This window comes from Oculina patagonica, chromosome 11, assembly GCF_052425735.1.
Source record: "Oculina patagonica isolate OP01 chromosome 11, crgOcupat, whole genome shotgun sequence".
Taxonomy (NCBI): Eukaryota; Metazoa; Cnidaria; class Anthozoa; order Scleractinia; family Oculinidae; genus Oculina; species Oculina patagonica.
The window spans coordinates 585,478-601,710 of NC_135768.1; the positions used below are offsets into that span (position 1 = coordinate 585,478).

General features: G+C 38.1%; 2 protein-coding genes and 1 pseudogene across 5 annotated transcripts in view; 2 read left to right on the forward strand and 1 right to left on the reverse strand.

Moving 5' to 3' along the window:
• LOC144630749 (uncharacterized) overlaps positions 1–403 on the forward strand; it is a 35,221-nt gene extending 34,818 nt beyond the window's left edge. Inside the window, 1 exon segment of the mRNA XM_078489118.1 lies at positions 219–403. Coding sequence (XP_078345244.1) covers positions 219–281 — 63 coding nt within the window. The 3' untranslated portion in view covers positions 282–403.
• LOC144629849 (monocarboxylate transporter 10-like) overlaps positions 1–9,443 on the reverse strand; it is a 27,773-nt gene extending 18,330 nt beyond the window's left edge. The window contains exons 1-2 of one of the 3 annotated variants that reach the window (XM_078488070.1): positions 9,407–9,443; positions 9,066–9,297 (exon numbers count right to left, since the gene is read on the reverse strand). The gene's annotated coding sequence lies outside the window, so the exon portion shown is untranslated. Of the gene's footprint in view, positions 1–2,137; positions 2,170–9,065; positions 9,382–9,406 lie in introns of those variants that run through there. The other 2 variants (XM_078488069.1, XM_078488071.1) reach the window with 2 other exon arrangements.
• LOC144629850 (monocarboxylate transporter 10-like) lies at positions 8,027–12,391 on the forward strand (annotated as a pseudogene). The gene is made up of 4 exons (XR_013566425.1): positions 8,027–8,205; positions 9,023–9,318; positions 10,163–10,719; positions 11,487–12,391. The product of XR_013566425.1 is annotated as a monocarboxylate transporter 10-like (transcript).
• The last annotated feature ends 3,842 nt before the right edge of the window (positions 12,392–16,233 follow it).

Genomic DNA, 16,233 nt, shown 5'->3' on the forward strand with positions numbered 1-16,233 from the left:
CTTATCGGTCGTTGTATCTTTTGCTGGCGTAGCACGCACAGAACTGTGAACCGTTAGAAAGCCGTTGGCTTTTTAAAAACCGATAAAGGCCGAAGTTATTGTGTCCAAACGTCTTTAAAGTTTTATTAACGTTGTTTCTAACGTTAGCACAAGTCAGTGTCGAGAATTTTAGCATTTTCAGCGAAATAACTTATCTATTTCGTTATTTTTGTCTATAGGTTGTCCTCAAGCATGTTTTGGGTCACGTGGTTACACGAACAGCTAGGAAGTCAGCAAGCTGATGTCTGCTTATAATCGCTTTTCATTTTTGTAAATAAGCTCCGAAAAAGGACAAAGAAATTTCACTGACCCTGTTGTTTTAGCAGAGGCCTAAGTTCGCTTCATTTTCAAAGTGATACAGCTTCGCACGCAATTCGTTAGTAAAGATTTTAATGTTTGCACATGTAATGTTTGATTTGAGTCGCATTATTTGTCAACACTTTCATCTCCAGAAGAGATCTAGAAAATGTGGCAAAATCTTCCCTGTCCCACCCGCTGTTGTCACATTATGCGAGACAATTCTTGCTCGCAGAGATTCGCCCAAAACAAATCACTGATCAGCCGTTTGTTTGCAATTTTATAACAGTTTTAACAACGGAAGTCTTAAATCGAGCGAAACAAATTAACCGTTTCAAACTCCAATATAACAAAGGGATTTTAAAACAGCTCATTTGGTTGGCTGTTCCTTTTGTTGAAATCCAGCCAATCAAATCATGTTTCCCCTAAGCCACTTGTTTCTCGTACACAGGTTTAGCCGGCTAAGAGGGACAAGCGGCTTTGGGGACGAGAATGCGTCGAAAGCGTCTCTTCCCGGTCTTAGTCTCCGTCTTGAGTCGGGAGTCTCGTTTACCCCTTCCCCCTCCTGCCGGGCTGCTCCACGCTGCGCTTTGCTATTGATTCCTTCCCCAGGTTGCGAAAAAGACGTACCGTGGCCAAGCTTGAGGTCGAGAATCCTGTTTTTCATTTTTTATATGTTTTAGCTCGTGCGATTGGTTTATAAAGAAACTGTTTTGCTCTTTTGCGATTCTCATAGAAAGAATTACATCGAGTACGATTTTGTCAGTTAAAACCGGAAGGAATATTAAATAAAACAGAGTTCACATGAATAGAACTTACATTGTGAAACCTGCTCTCCATGATCAATTTCACATCTACTTAATCAATTTCCCCCCGCGCTTAGGAACAAATTTGCATGTAAAGAGCGATTAAAAAAAAAAATGGTAGTATTAGCCAAAACTAAGAATTTTACAAAAAAAGCAAACGTATTTCAGTCTTGTAAATTATCTGACAACAATGTTAGTTATTCAGTGCTGTTTTTCTCCCTGTTGAGTCTAAGAAAAACAACTTGACGCCACCAGCAAAATATAAGGTAATTTGCATTATAATTGTTGTTTTTTTTGTTTGTTTTTTTTACCATCATGCGAAATTCGTAATAACGGTGAATTGTGCGAGAATAAACATTGTCGGAACCATCAGTTTGGATCTCGTGTTTCCTTAATGTTTCTCCTCATTTGCAATTTATTTGTCACGCGATCTGTTATCCTACAACTTGCAATTGCAGTACATTAAAGCCTTTTGCAGAGTATGTGCTTAGATTTAGAAACGTATTCAGCACCGACGGCTTTACGTAAAGAACGTTTTCAACGGGTCATTCAAAATCATCATCAGATAATTTCTTTTCATTTCTGTGATGATTTTGTTGTCACTTTCACAAAAAGAACAGTGAACAAGGACAATATTTTCGTTAATTCTGTGCGTCCTTTTTATTTTGACGCAGTATTCGTCTGGGGCAAAAATAACGCTTCATTTTATGCGTCTTTCAGACTCCCAAATAAAGTTATAACCTCGTCGGAAGTTTTACTGATTCGTCTCATTTGGTTCCGTATTTACCTTTCGTGCAATACGTCTCATATACGAAATATACCTTCGAGACGTATTTTTAGTCTTCCCAGGTAAATAAGGCCAATTATGCAAATAAAGGTGTTACTTTCCTTTTCGTTTTTCTCCTCGAAGAAGTGCCACTTAAATTCTGTCAGCTCTCATACACCCTTAATTAAATTAATCGGTGAAGCAAAAGAAAGAAATTCAATTTTCTTACCTGGAAGGTTTCAGAGCTTGTACTGCAACAAATTAAACTGTATGTTTGAACTTGGTATTTTAAGTACTGGTCATGTGATTTCTATAAGATTATAATATAATTTATGTGAGGCGTCTTGTATCAAATCGGTATTGATAAATACCCTGCAGCTAAGATAGAAGCTAGGAAGTCTTTTAAAATACCCTGCAGCTATGTAGCATCTAGGAGGTCTTATTATGAAAAACTGTCAATCTAGCCGCCGTTTTAATAGCATGATTTTGACGCGTCAAAAAAACATATCCAGCCAATTGGAATTATTACATTAATGGTTTTACTTGAGAAGTACTCGACAAAATTAATATCTTGAACCGGCTGAGGATGGCGAGGGTAGAATTACAATTTCATTTGCACAGATGTCAAAAATGCGAGGCTCGTGTTATCAAAATCTGTTCGGTTTCCTTTGCAATCCCAAGTTTTCACATTTAAATTCAAATTCAAATTGGATTTTGCCGGTGGCGAAACTTGCCAGCAGGTACTGTTTTGCAAAAAGCTAAATGCAAACAACTCAAACAAGCAAAGTGATTGCAGTCTTGGCACAAAATTCATTTCCGGTTAGATTTACAGACAAATCAACTAGCCAGCCGGCAACCTGTACAGGATCCTACGAACAAGTCGAGCAGTCAGTTGTGACAGTTGAGAGACGTTCGGCGGGTGCAAGAGGTTTTCTGAATTTTCGCAGGGTCCCGCCCCTGTGAAAAATCTGTGCAAGCTAAGTTGCTGGAACGTCAGTGGCTTAAAAAACTCGGCTTTCGGATATAAATTGAATGATCCTGATTTCTTAAACCAAATCAATGAGTGTCACATTATCAGCTTATCTGAAATATGGGGATGTGACGACATAGATGTACCTGATTTCAAAATTGTAGCAATGAGTCCTCCAATGAAAAGAAACACAAAAAGATCTGGAAGATGCTCAGGGGGGATCTTAGTTGCAGTTAAAAACTTTTTAACACCATATGTCGAACTTGTGAAACAAACCCCTAATTACATTTGGTGTCGAATAGCTTTTAACCTATTTCAAACAGACAAAGACATACTATTATGTTCGGTCTACATTCCACCAAGAGACTCACCTTATTTCGACCCAGACATCTTCACCAATCTCGAAAATGATATTAATAACCTAAAGAACGATTATTCGATTGTACTAATGGGTGATTTTAATGCCCGTACTGGAACAGAAAATGATTTTATAGTCGAAGGACTTAATGATTTTATACCACACGACAATTTTCCCTTACCAAGACAAGTACCAAACAGGAATAGTTTTGATGGCCACACAAATGAACATGGTAAAACCCTAATCGAAATATGCAAATCATTAGACTTAAGAATACTAAACGGCCGTTGCAAGGGCGACTCTCTTGGGAAAATAACATTTCACGGAAGCCAAGGAATAAGCACAGTTGACTACATCATAACAGATCATGAGACAATGAACATCTTTCAGAATTTTGTGGTCCGTCACCCCTCCCCGTTTTCGGACCATTGCCAGTTAGTTTCCTGGATAAAAGTTAAGGACTCCCTCACGCTTAAGGAGAACACAAAACCAACGGAAACTCTCTTCAACCTACCGAGACAATATAAATGGAATCCAGATTCTAAAGAAAAATTTATTTCAGCTCTACAGTCTACTGAAGTGCAAAACATGATCTCTGTTTTTGAAAAAGAAAATTTAACTCAAATAGGTGACATTAACAAGGCTGTAGATAAATTTACAAGGATAATAGATGCTGCTGCAAAGAAATCATTACAACCTGTTCTGGACAAAAAGAAGTTCGTTAGACATCGACATTCACAAGTCTGGTTTGATAAAGATTGCAAAAATTTACGAAAACGTTTGAGACGTATTTCGAACAAAAAGCAGACGTATCCTCATGATGAAGAGACGAGACAAGAATACTTAACGGTAAAACGACAATATAAATCCATGTTACAACATAAAAGGCAAAGATACCAAGATACTCAAATACAAGAACTCGTCAAAACAAATGACCCCACACAATTTTGGTCCACTTTAAAAACCATGTCAAAATCGGCTTCCAATACAGCTGATTCAAATGTCCCTGTAGACGAACTGTTAACACACTTCCAACAACTACACTCTGCTCCAAGTGAAGAAACCTTTTCCAAAACACAGGAGACTGTTATAGAAGAACTAAAACGTAATCAACAGTCTCTATTGCATTATAATGAACTTGACAATCCTTTTACGGAGAGTGAAATAAGAAACGGCATTAAAAAACTAAAGAACAAGAAGGCGGCTGGTACAGACCGAATACGAAATGAAATGTTAAAAAGTGGCGGTCACCTATTGATGACCTCACTGAAAAGACTCTTTAATCTTATTCTTGATGCAGGAATGTTTCCTGATTGTTGGTCCATGGGACTGATTACACCTATCTTTAAATCAGGGGAAAAGTCAAATCCAACTAATTACAGGGGCATCTGCGTGACTAGTTGCCTTGGAAAACTATTTACAGCCCTTTTAAATAATAGACTACAAAATCTCACCAAAAACAAAAATCTGTTACATCCCTCACAAATTGGTTTCATAGAGGGATTTCGGACATCGGATCACATTTTCTCTTTACGAACTCTTATTGACAAATATGTAACTAATGCAAATAAGGGAAAATTATTTTGCTGTTTTGTTGATTTTCAAAAAGCTTTTGACTCTATATGGCATGATGGTTTACTTTCAAAGCTGATTACCTATAAACTAGGTGGACACTTTTATCAACTGATTTCAGATATGTACTCTAGATCCAAATGCGCCATAAAGTGCGGAAATCGTAGGACCCAATTCTTTAATTACAACAGGGGTGTAAGACAAGGATGTATTCTGTCTCCTCTACTATTCAATCTATATTTAAACGACTTTCCTTTTACTCTAGATAACTCTCGTGATACAGACGCAATTACCCTACCAAATGGAGATCCACTTAATTGTCTATTTTATGCAGATGATCTAGTCCTTATATCTCAAAGTGCTTCAGGTCTTCAAAAGCAAATCGACACACTCCAAAATTACGTACAAAAATGGCTGTTGAAAATAAATCTTCGGAAAACAAAAGTTTTAATTTTTCAAAAGCAGAACCGTAAAAGCACCCGGGAAAAATATTCTTTCTTTTTAAATGGAAACCAAATTATTAATACCCCAGATTACACCTACCTGGGAACAATATTTAGCTCGAATGGGAGTTTCACCTCCTCAAAAAAGAGTTTAGTCGAAAAATCTAGACGTTCAGTATTTGCATTTAAAAGGTATATTGAATTCAACAAACTCTCTATACCCAAATGTAATTTCTTATTTAATGCTGTCTTTCTACCCGTTCTTTTATATGGTTCAGAAATATGGGGGGCATATGATAGCCTCAATCTTAACAAATGGGAGAAAGATCCTATCGAACGCTTTCACTCGCAATTTTACAAATCTTATCTTTGCCTTAATAGAAGAGCATCGAATGTCGCAGCAAGAAATGAAACCGGAAGACTCCCTCTCAAACTAACTATTTTATCTAATACACTCAAGTTTTGGCTTCACTTACTAAACCTTCCGACTTCAAGCGTTGCCAGACAATGCCTTCAAATTTCAACTCAACTGGCAGACTCTGGAAAAAAATGCTTTATGCTCTCCATCTATGATATACTTAAACAATATGGTACCGATTTCTCTACTGATCTACAAACTATGATTGATACAAAAGGAGATAGATTAAAAACTAAACAGTGTCAATCCAAAATAATCGAAAACTTTAAAACTGGTTTAGAAATGCATCAACATGAATTGATTAGATGTAACAAAAAACTGAAATTTTACTCTACTTTCAAAACAGATGTTACTCCCTCTAACTCACTAGAACTAATTACAAATCTTAAACATCGACGGGCAGTAGCAAAACTTAGAGTAGGCAACCATAACCTACGAATTGAAACTGGTAGACATTCTTATCCTAAACTTCCTGAGCATCTGAGAATCTGTCAAAACTGCAGCTCAAATGAAATTGAAAACGAAGAACATTTTGTACTTAATTGTAGTAGATATGATACAATTAGAAAATCTCTAATAGACTACATTGTTAGTAATTATTCTGATTTTAGTTCTTTAGATGCCAATCAAAAAATTATATTTCTCTTTAATAATATAGATGCCTTTCTCTGTAAAAAATTAGGTTACTTCATTCATGAAGCTTTTGCACTAAGAAATGAATCGACAATCGCAACAATTGTCAATTAGTTGATCCTATTACTTGCCCTTACATATCTTTAGATGTAATTCGTATTATTATTATTATCATTATTTTCCTATACTTTTGCAATACCATTTGTAATTGGGAATGCAAATAAAGTGTGTTGTTGTTGTTGTTGTTGAATCCTGCTGCAATGTCTAGCCTACAAAACAGTAACCTGCGATCAGGCGTTATTTTTCTCGCGGCGGAGGGGTCAACGGAAAAATGAACGCCTGATACAATTTCTTGTCAAGTCGTCTGTAAAAAGTCCAGAATCTGGACTTTTTTGTGATTGGTCAGAAAACAAAAGGCAACATTAGAACTCTATCCTGATTGGCTAATTGAGTTTAAGCAAGTCAACTTCCGTTCCAAAAATTATCGCGCGTAGATGATTGTTATCATGGCGGGCGTTGAGCGGAATGAAGTAGAGAGCGAGTTTTTTCTAGCTTTTAGAAAATCTCTCAAGAGGTTTCTTCACAAAACCTTTAAAGACGAACAAAGAGAGTGTATTCGACGAATAGTTTGTGAAAGAAATGATGTTTTGGCGGTGCTTCCGACGGGATTCGGCAAGAGCGTAATCCATCACCAATGGTGTCGAAGATTATTTCAAAGACGCCAGACGATCGTGCCAGTGACGAAAACTACGACCTTGAAATGTTTGACCTGAGCCTTACACAAAATCAGCCTTTGCTGAAAACAAATTTTAAAAACCCTCCGATCAGCTCGTTTAAAAAGAGTAAATCTTTTGAACACATGTTTGTAAGAGTAAAAATATAATTTGAAGGCGCTAATCACGCTTATCTGATGGCATCGCCGACATTCTCGACGACGTTGACAGATACTTTAATTAGGGGGCGGCAGACGACTTGACAAGTAATTGTATCAGGCTTTCCTTTTTTTCTCCTTCCCTCCGCCGCGAAAAAAGAAAGCCTTATCGCAGGTTAACAAAACAGACGCCTCTAGGGGTTTTAAGATCCGACTGAGACTTTGAGCTAGTTTTTTCTGGCACCCACACATCACCTGGTGAGCTAAGCTGTGTTGTGCCTATCTCGCTTTGGTCTGGGAATTGGAAAGAGATTGGGCGGTTATCGCACATAGTGCACGGGTTCTTTCGGTAGCGTTGCGTGACAGGGTGCAAAAAGGGTAGGATTGTGTATGTTTTTTTTTTTTCAAATTCTTTTTCTACTTTTCGCAATTGCTGTAGCCTGTCCTGTATTCAAAAGGAGTCCGTCTAAGAATCTGAAACGTTGATGTTGATTTTAATTTTGATCGAGACAAACACGGACAATATAATAGTTCATAAAATAAAGGTTTTACGTCCCATTGTGCTTCAGTGTTGTGTCGAAATCCGCAAGCACAATGTGAACCGACATAAAAAGCGGGTCGGGTGGTACGGGGCTGAAATTAACCAAAAACGTTCAAAACTCCATTTGAAACAAAAAATAAATATATTCAAAAACTCAAAAGAAATTTCATGTACACAAGCTTACTGCCTATTAAGGAAATTTCTCATCACAAATGTGGCTTCGCTCCAGTAAATCGGTTGTGACAAAAACTCCGCCGGGCCCGGGGTAGGGGCAGTTGCGAAACCACTGGGTGTACTATTTATAGTCTCGACCGGCGGGCCGGTCAAAGACAGAAAGAATCACATGCGTATTTCTCAACATTTTATAAACACTGCTCGTTAGATGTTCTTTAACAAAGCAACAGAGATTCAGAACGCTGTTATTCAAAACTGCAAGTGAAGAGAACGCGATCGAACGTGACGACTAGAGACAAATCTCTCTATTTCTCAAGGTAAGCTGATCTCTCAATGCCGGCTTTTGTGCATTGATAAAATAAAATAGCTCAATGAGTCATCAGTTATACATTGTTAGAAAGGTCTTGTATGTCAAATGGGCAGTTGTTGTGAAGCAAAGCAAAGCATCTACGAGTCTGTAAGTGAATGATGCCTAATGGACCATATATACAAGCTGGAATATTTATTGAACAAAGTGAAAAGGAATATATAGAGAGATTTGATTAACATATTTTACCTATAAAACAATCAATGTGGTCGATTAAGATTATTCACCCTTACTTAAACTGATATGAACCTGATCTAAGTTTGACTGGACTGTTTTTCGAACGTCAGAGTGGTCGACCTCGTTAATTTAGAATATTTATTGTAAGGCTTACTAGTTTATTGTAATACTACTAATAGTGAGGGCGAATATTGATAAGGTATTGCGTTATCAGAAAATAGTGGTGAGATCGTTGAATTAAACCCAAAGGATAAAACATTTTTTTATCAATACTAGACCACAACACCAGGAAATCTTTGAATAAAGTCATCCAGTCTTTAGTTTTTGATATAAATTCCGGCAAACAGTTTGACTACAATGTTTTGTTTAGAATTGCGTGAGTACGAAATATTAATAAGGTATTGCGTGACGTGCGTTACAACCCTCGATTATGCAAATTTGTGTTGTATCCTTTTGGATTTTGTTTGCACGCAATTCAATTTCACGTTTTTGTGTGCGTGTGTGGGTTAGGTTTTAGACCATCACAGGAATAACATTTAATACAAAATAAAATAAGAAAACGACACTTGTATCTTTTTTCTCCAAATCAGCACTACATTGTGAAAGTCCTGTTATAAAGCCTCAAGTAAATACCTGATGAAACGTGATGGTGATGACGAGATGTCCAAGGTTTCGATCACGCAACCAAGCACTGCGGAGGAAGCCCAACCAAAACCAACTGCAGCTGAGCTGTATGAGGAAGAATCCCCTTCTGACGGGGGGTGGGGATGGGTTGTCTGTTTAGGAGTTTTCGTAGTCAATTTTTTGACTGTTGGACAACAGAACTCCGCAGGGGTGGTGTATGATGCTTTGATGGACGAATATTCTACACCAAGGGGAAAAACAGGTAACAGACACAAGTGATTCAAAATTGTGTATAGTAATAGTAAAAGGGCTTGCCTCAATCCCCCCATCAAAATATCAATTGTACTTACCTGAATCAGTCCATGTTAGCTCTGAGAATTAATTTTGGTTACTGTAGTACCTGATATTAATATCCCATTGTTGATAGTTTTCTCTATTCACAACACCAGTCTTTTTGCAATGTGTTGATATTGTAAGAGAGAAATAAGACTCTTGACTTCTTGCCAAGCATTGCATGATTTGAGGGTAGTAAAGGGGGGAGGGGAGGTGAGGGGGAGTCTTAGTTCACGTTTCACGAAAAATAAAATGGCCATTTCGCGTTTCACGCAAAATAAAATTTCACGAAACCAATATAAAAAGTCTTTAATTACCTATCGGAGAAGAGTCATGTTAAATGCCGAAATAGTTCTGTGCTGAGAAGAGTACGACGCATAAATTGTGGCAAAGTCCAGAATGACGATTAACTTAAAAACCAAAAATTCTTTTTTTTTTTTTTTTTTTTTTTTTTTTTTTTGGTTTTTTTTTTTTCTTTTTTTTCTAATTTTTTTTTTTTTAATATTTTTTTCTCGTCAATCACGGTGCACTGGTCACGCAATTTACCACACGAAGTCTTGTTTTCAAACGTTTACTGAATATTTTTTTGGAAAGAAGAAAAATACACGGTTAACAGTCACATTTCACGAGAAAAAATCAACAGTCTATTTGCAATTCTCATGAAAAAAAGTTGATTCATCGTTCACGGCTATGTAACCAGACAAGGTGAGTGCAAGTAGTACTGCGTGCTCGGGCGTAAACACTTAGAACCTTCAATTTATTTCACTTGACAGCATGGGTGGCATCTCTCGCTTCCAGCATGATGTACCTCTTCGCTGCTGTTGGCACCTCCCTTGCTGAGCGTTATGGAAGCCGAGTAGTCGTCATCATTGGATCTTTTGTCTCAGCCTCAGGCCTCCTCGCCAGTTCCTTTGCAACAACACTTCAACCTCTGTATGCAACTTATGGCGTAGTTTGGGGACTGGGAGCAAGTCTCGGCTTATTCCCCTCGCTCGTCATTTTGACCAAGTACTTCAGAAGGCGCTTGTCCCTTGCTTCAGGGATAGCTCTAGCCGGCGCTGCGTCAGGCGGCCTCGTGTATGGCCCGTTGATAGAATTATTTTCATCTAAATTTGGAATTTCAACGACGTTTCGGATTCTCGCGGGTATGCAAAGTCTGATGCTTTTAAGCGCCCTTACTTTTGCTCCCGTAACCATGACAACAGGGACAAATCAACGTCAAAGTAACCGGAAATTTGACTTCAGTATTTTCTACAAAAAATCCTACGTCATCTGGGTTGCGGCCCAGTGTATCTTTATGGTGGTATTTCTTGTACCTTTTGTTCATTTGGTGAGTCCTTTATATTCTTTTTTATGGAGAGTTCTTTTTGCAAAGGATGAGCTGCAGGGGCAAAAGAGAAGTTGCCGCTGAAGAGCACTATTTAGTATTATAGCCATATAGCTTTGTAGTAGTTTATCCATCTGCTTAGTTGCTGCTTGTTAGTTTAATACACTGAAGAATAAAAGGAAAGGAAGGAAGACAATCTAAGAGCCAGGAAAACAAGAACCACCGAAAAAACTTCCGTCTTTAATTCATAAAGTTCTTTCCGTAACCTCGTGGTTTTTTTTTTTTTTGGGGGGGGGGGGGGCTTTCCAGCGATTTCGAGTGTATACTAGTCGCAAGGGCGGGAAAATGGCAACTAATAGTAATTTTGGTTTGCACTCGATTGGTTGAAAATATATCTCTGCGCTGATTGGCTAGGCACATGGCACTAGCTTTGGAAACCAATTACAATCTTCATCATCTGAATCCTAAGTCTCCAGTCTCCTCTGGGAGAATAGGGCCATAATTACAAGCTTAGCCACCGCAAAAATTCGTTTAACACAAAGTTACCTTCGAAAATTTAGTTACGTCAACTCTCTCTAAAAGACCCCTGGGGGGGTTGTGTCTTAGAAACGTGTCCGTCTTATAGTAGCAGTAGCAGGTAACAGTTAAACGGCAGTAGAGGACAGTGGTAGTGGTAGTAGTCGTTCTTAACAATAAAGTGATTGTTTAGCGCTCTATTTAAGTTATATTCATCCAAGAATTTTTATTACTGCATTCCATCTTTTTCTTAGGTTTGTTTTGCAGAAGATAAAGGCGTCAGCAAGACCAATGCGTCTTTGTTGACGGGATACATGTCAATTGGAGGCGTGCTAGGAAGCTTAATATTCGGTGCACTGTGCGATTACCCTCGGTTTAACCGCCTGTTAGTTTGCCCAGCGGCTGTTCTTCTCATCGGTATCTCCACGTCCGCTGTAACCGTGGCAACGAGATACGAGTGGATAAGCGTGTACGCGTTCGCGTTTGGTTTGTTTGACGGTTGCTACGAGATGTTACTGCCTGTGATCACGCGAGATCTCGTCGGCGTTCAAAAAGTTGGACACGCTATTGGCGCTCTGTACTGTTTAATGGCGTTTCCAAAGACGTTAGGTCCACCAATGGTCGGGTGGATTTATGATGCGTCAAAATGTTACAGCGTATCGTTTTATGTGACAGGCGGCGTGGCATTGCTTGCTGCCGCTCATTATGTTTACACTAAACTGGATTAAACCTGTTAATCTGGATGAAGAGCGGGAAAGGTTATTGCCTTCAGAACAGACCGAAGGGTCGCGCAAGCGACTAGTATACACGTGAAACCAAGCCTGATATTTACAAAAACGCAATGCGCTCGGCAGAGGAAAGATGTACCATCTTGGATCCAACATCCGGTCTCTGAGAATAGAATTGAGCCAGCGGTTGTCGTTGCTAAGCAATATGACGTCACGTTATGGCGACCAACTGACGAAACACTGACTTTCGGAGTGTTCGAGCCATTTTATATGTTTAATACTTTAACAAAACACACAACAAATCAGGTTTATCTGGAAGGAGTTGCCGAAAACGACACGATCTCACCAAAAACATTTTTAGACTTTTTAATCTGAGTGACTCACACTGCACTGGACGCAGTTTTATTGGAAATAAAAACTATTTTTACACCTTGCAATGTCGTCTCTAGTAATAGTTTAGAGATGCTCGCGTAAAGATCATATCAGCTCTAGCAGGTCTCACATGAATGGCTCGCTACCCTTCAAGAAAACAATTAAACAAACAACAGGAACAATGCCCCCCCTAGCCCCCAAAATAATAGCATCTGCTTCACTAGAGGACCAGCAGAAAAACAAGCTTATGAGAGCTGCTACACATGACTACTGATCATGAAAGAGCGACGCATTTTCTCCAAATTAAGCCGGCTTCAGTTACTGTTTAGAATATGTATTTTGAAAACAAGTGTTCCTTGCCTTGTCATCGCTTTGACATTCTCGTGACAAATGTTTTCTCGCTGGCTATATCACAAGATCATTGGCAAACATGCAGCTTTTACTGATGTTGTTTTCCTTTTAAAGACTTTTATTAGCGTGTTTGTTTATTCCCGGAAGACATTTATCAAACTTGCGTCGTTTCAAGACAATTTTACACATCCGGAACGCAAACTATCTTGCCACACCGGCTACACGAATGAAAACATTTCCGGTGGAGGTTACTCCGATAACATTTCCCGTTTAAGAATCCATGCACGTTTCTTTTCAAGGAAAGAAATTTTTTCAAGAAAATAGATAATTTCTTTTTAAGGCAAAGTATATGTAATTCACAAGATTGACCCATGCAGTTAAGCCCATACTTTGGTTGTTTTATTTGACCATATACATTTTTAAAGTTTTAAAGATTGTTTTGTTTGTGACCTTCTCTTTAGCCTTTAGTTATGTAGTACTTAACCCCTTTACACCCTATTTGTTAACACTTTTAATATAGTCAACACTTTGGAGTGAGTATACATTTGTTAGTGTTGAATTGTACCCAACAAAGGAATGTCGCAGTTAACTTAGTTTGATAGGTTTCTCTGATTCCATATTCCCTTAATAATTTCATATTTTCTTGAGTAACATAAAAGTTGTAGCTCAACATTATACAAAACTGATCAACAATTAATACGTCAAGCCATGAGTTTCGAATTCTGTTAAATTTTGTTGTATTTCTTGTGTCTCTTCCGATTGTTTGACATTTTCGATGTAAGTGTCAAGAGGGGGCGGGGTCCACATGGCCTAAAGGTTAGGTATCGAGTATTTTAGACCTGCCCAGTGGCCTTGTATTGTGTCAAGTTGTCATCCACTTTTACTATCTACGGTCAAATTGTTTATAGCCTGTGTTGGGATCCGCCCTACGTTCTTATACATTCTTTGTAGTGGTTTATACCCTTACGTCAGGACAAAAACGGAGGCTCTTTGACGCCCACAGAGGAACTCAATTAAGTTTAAGGACTGGGAGCGGCTCTGTGATGGTCCGGTCTTACTCCCATGCCGACCCCCTGCCCCTACGACAATCTAGCGGAGTATTTTTCATGTTATGACCTTCTACACCCTTTGAATTTTCAACTCTCACCGAGATATTTCTTACCGACATGCGAAAAATGCGTTTACTGTTGCACATACATTCACGTACACGCATGTTTATACTTGCCGGAAATAGATTAATAAAACAAAGTTATTTCATTCCGAGTGCGTTTTTGTTGGCGGTTGTCATGTTTCCTAATGAGAGTTTACAAGAAGGAAATGGAGAACAGAATAAATATTAGTTGATACGGACTTTTATTATCATCAGCATGCAGATAAATACTGTATCAGTCAAAGACCACCCATTATTTCAAATTTTATTTTACCAAGAGTTGATCTATCCTCTCTTGATTTTTTAACTTGGCTTTTTCACCTTTTGAGTATGAATCTGTGACATTTCTTGAGAATCTCTGATGCCTTTATTTACAACATTTATCTAGATACAGCAATGTATTTACAACGTGAATGAAAAGCGACTAAAAAAGTAAACAAAGTCAAGGAATCGTTTCAAAGCCAAACACTTCAATTCAAAGTTAGATAACGTGCAAGGGAGTAGTGGGCGTTCCCAGTTAGCGTGATTACATTTTACCTTTGCCCCTGAACAATAGAACGCTTTGACCATATGTTTTGGGGAGGGTTAAGAAAACCATCCTCTTTCGTCGACACCACAGAATCGTTTTTGTTGATTTTAACTTAAGCGAAATTAAACATTTGCTTTTGTTGTTAAGGATTTTCGCGCCTTTTCGTGCTGACGGCGGCTCGTCTGTGATAGTCACGTGACATGTAAAAGTATTAAAGTGAAAATACTATAAACACGAGATTGTTTTTACACTTAACCTTTGAGACAAAATTTGTTAGAAAAGCCATTTGTTTTAAACGCCAAATGGCTTTGCCCTTTGCACCGCCAGCCATTAAAAAGGCTTTAATTAGCTAGTTGTCGCGACGAAATGAGTTTGAAAACTGACCACGTATACCTGGTGATTCAAACAGATAATTCCTAGGCATAGAGGTCATATAGTTCTGATAATTGTCGGCAAATCTGTACCACAAATAGATTCGCATTAAACGGATTCCCTGTGTTGATCACTGATAATCTAAAACGAGAGCCAAAGGGCAAGGATTCGAGAGTAAAACTTCTAAAGAATGTTTTCTTTTGAGTTGATCTACCACGTAACAAATTGTGATTACATACACCGTTTTAAATCATTAATCTTCATCTGTCATGAGATTACGCTAAAAGCTAAGAACTAGTTGCCGGAAGAATTTAAGATTTTCATGTCCGAGACAATACTGTTTTATTGAACAATCCTTTAATCCTTCTCTATGCGGCTTTAAGCTCACTTGGCAGAGCAATTGCCCTTATACCGCAGAGGTCGTGAGTTCGATTCATTCGTTGAAGCCTGAGATATTTTGTTTTTGGTCGGCTGCGAAAATTACTTTTTATCAGCAAAAGAAGTAATGAGGTTTTAGAGGGACAGGCTAGAAGAACACGATAAGGCCTCGTGTGAAGCTTACTGCAACAGGAAACCCTGAAGCAGTCATTAAATTCTGAAATAATTATTATTCCATGAACTGACAAAAAAAAATAGTTAACTGAAATAGGTCGTTCAACAGTGAGCATGTTCTCAAAAGTTTGCTAAATCTTAGCGCCAACGTTCTTATAAAAAATTTAAAGTTCTTTAAAAAAAAACGTACTTCTCTAGGATCAGATGTTAGCAATCGCAACAAGCTAGCAACACCTTTTATTCAATTATTTTTACCCCAACAATTCGGTAGCCATTTAAACTCGAGTCCCTGGATGGAGAGAACCCCTTTCAGAGTAACGTGTCTTAACCAAGACACAACAACAACAGCAATCAGGTTTAAACCAGGAGCTCTCGAACTGGAGTCGAAAACAAAAATCATTTTCATGGAATTCCAAATTTTCTTCTCTGGAATGGCTTATCAATTAGCAACAAGAAACTTAGAAAAAAAGCGAGTGATGATAGTTGAAATGTCGAAATTGATGATTTATAATTTCTTTAATGTTCTAATGCGACTAATTTTCGTCGTTAGCCGAGCTATCATCAGCTCTTATCCGCTTCGGTGCGAGTGTTTAAACTGCGCAAATCAACGGCTATGTTGGAGGTACAGTGAAGTTATTTTTAGTTCGTAGGTTTGATAATTAGTTTAACAATGGGGGAAAAGCTTGAAAATCATTTTGACTTTTGAAAATCATATTTTCTCTAATAAGGAAATATTAGGCGTGGTTACGAACCCGTCTAGAAATATCGAGTTTTCTTTCATTGGCCAGACGGGGAATCCGGAAAAATAATCACTAAGAGAAAGGTCTTACTTGAACTCATTTCTATTACCGTTTAGTTTAACAATGTTGACATAACTTAGTTACATATTGATGCACACATACATGAATGAAAGTACAGTGCACCTGAGCGGCAAGTTTACCTAGTGC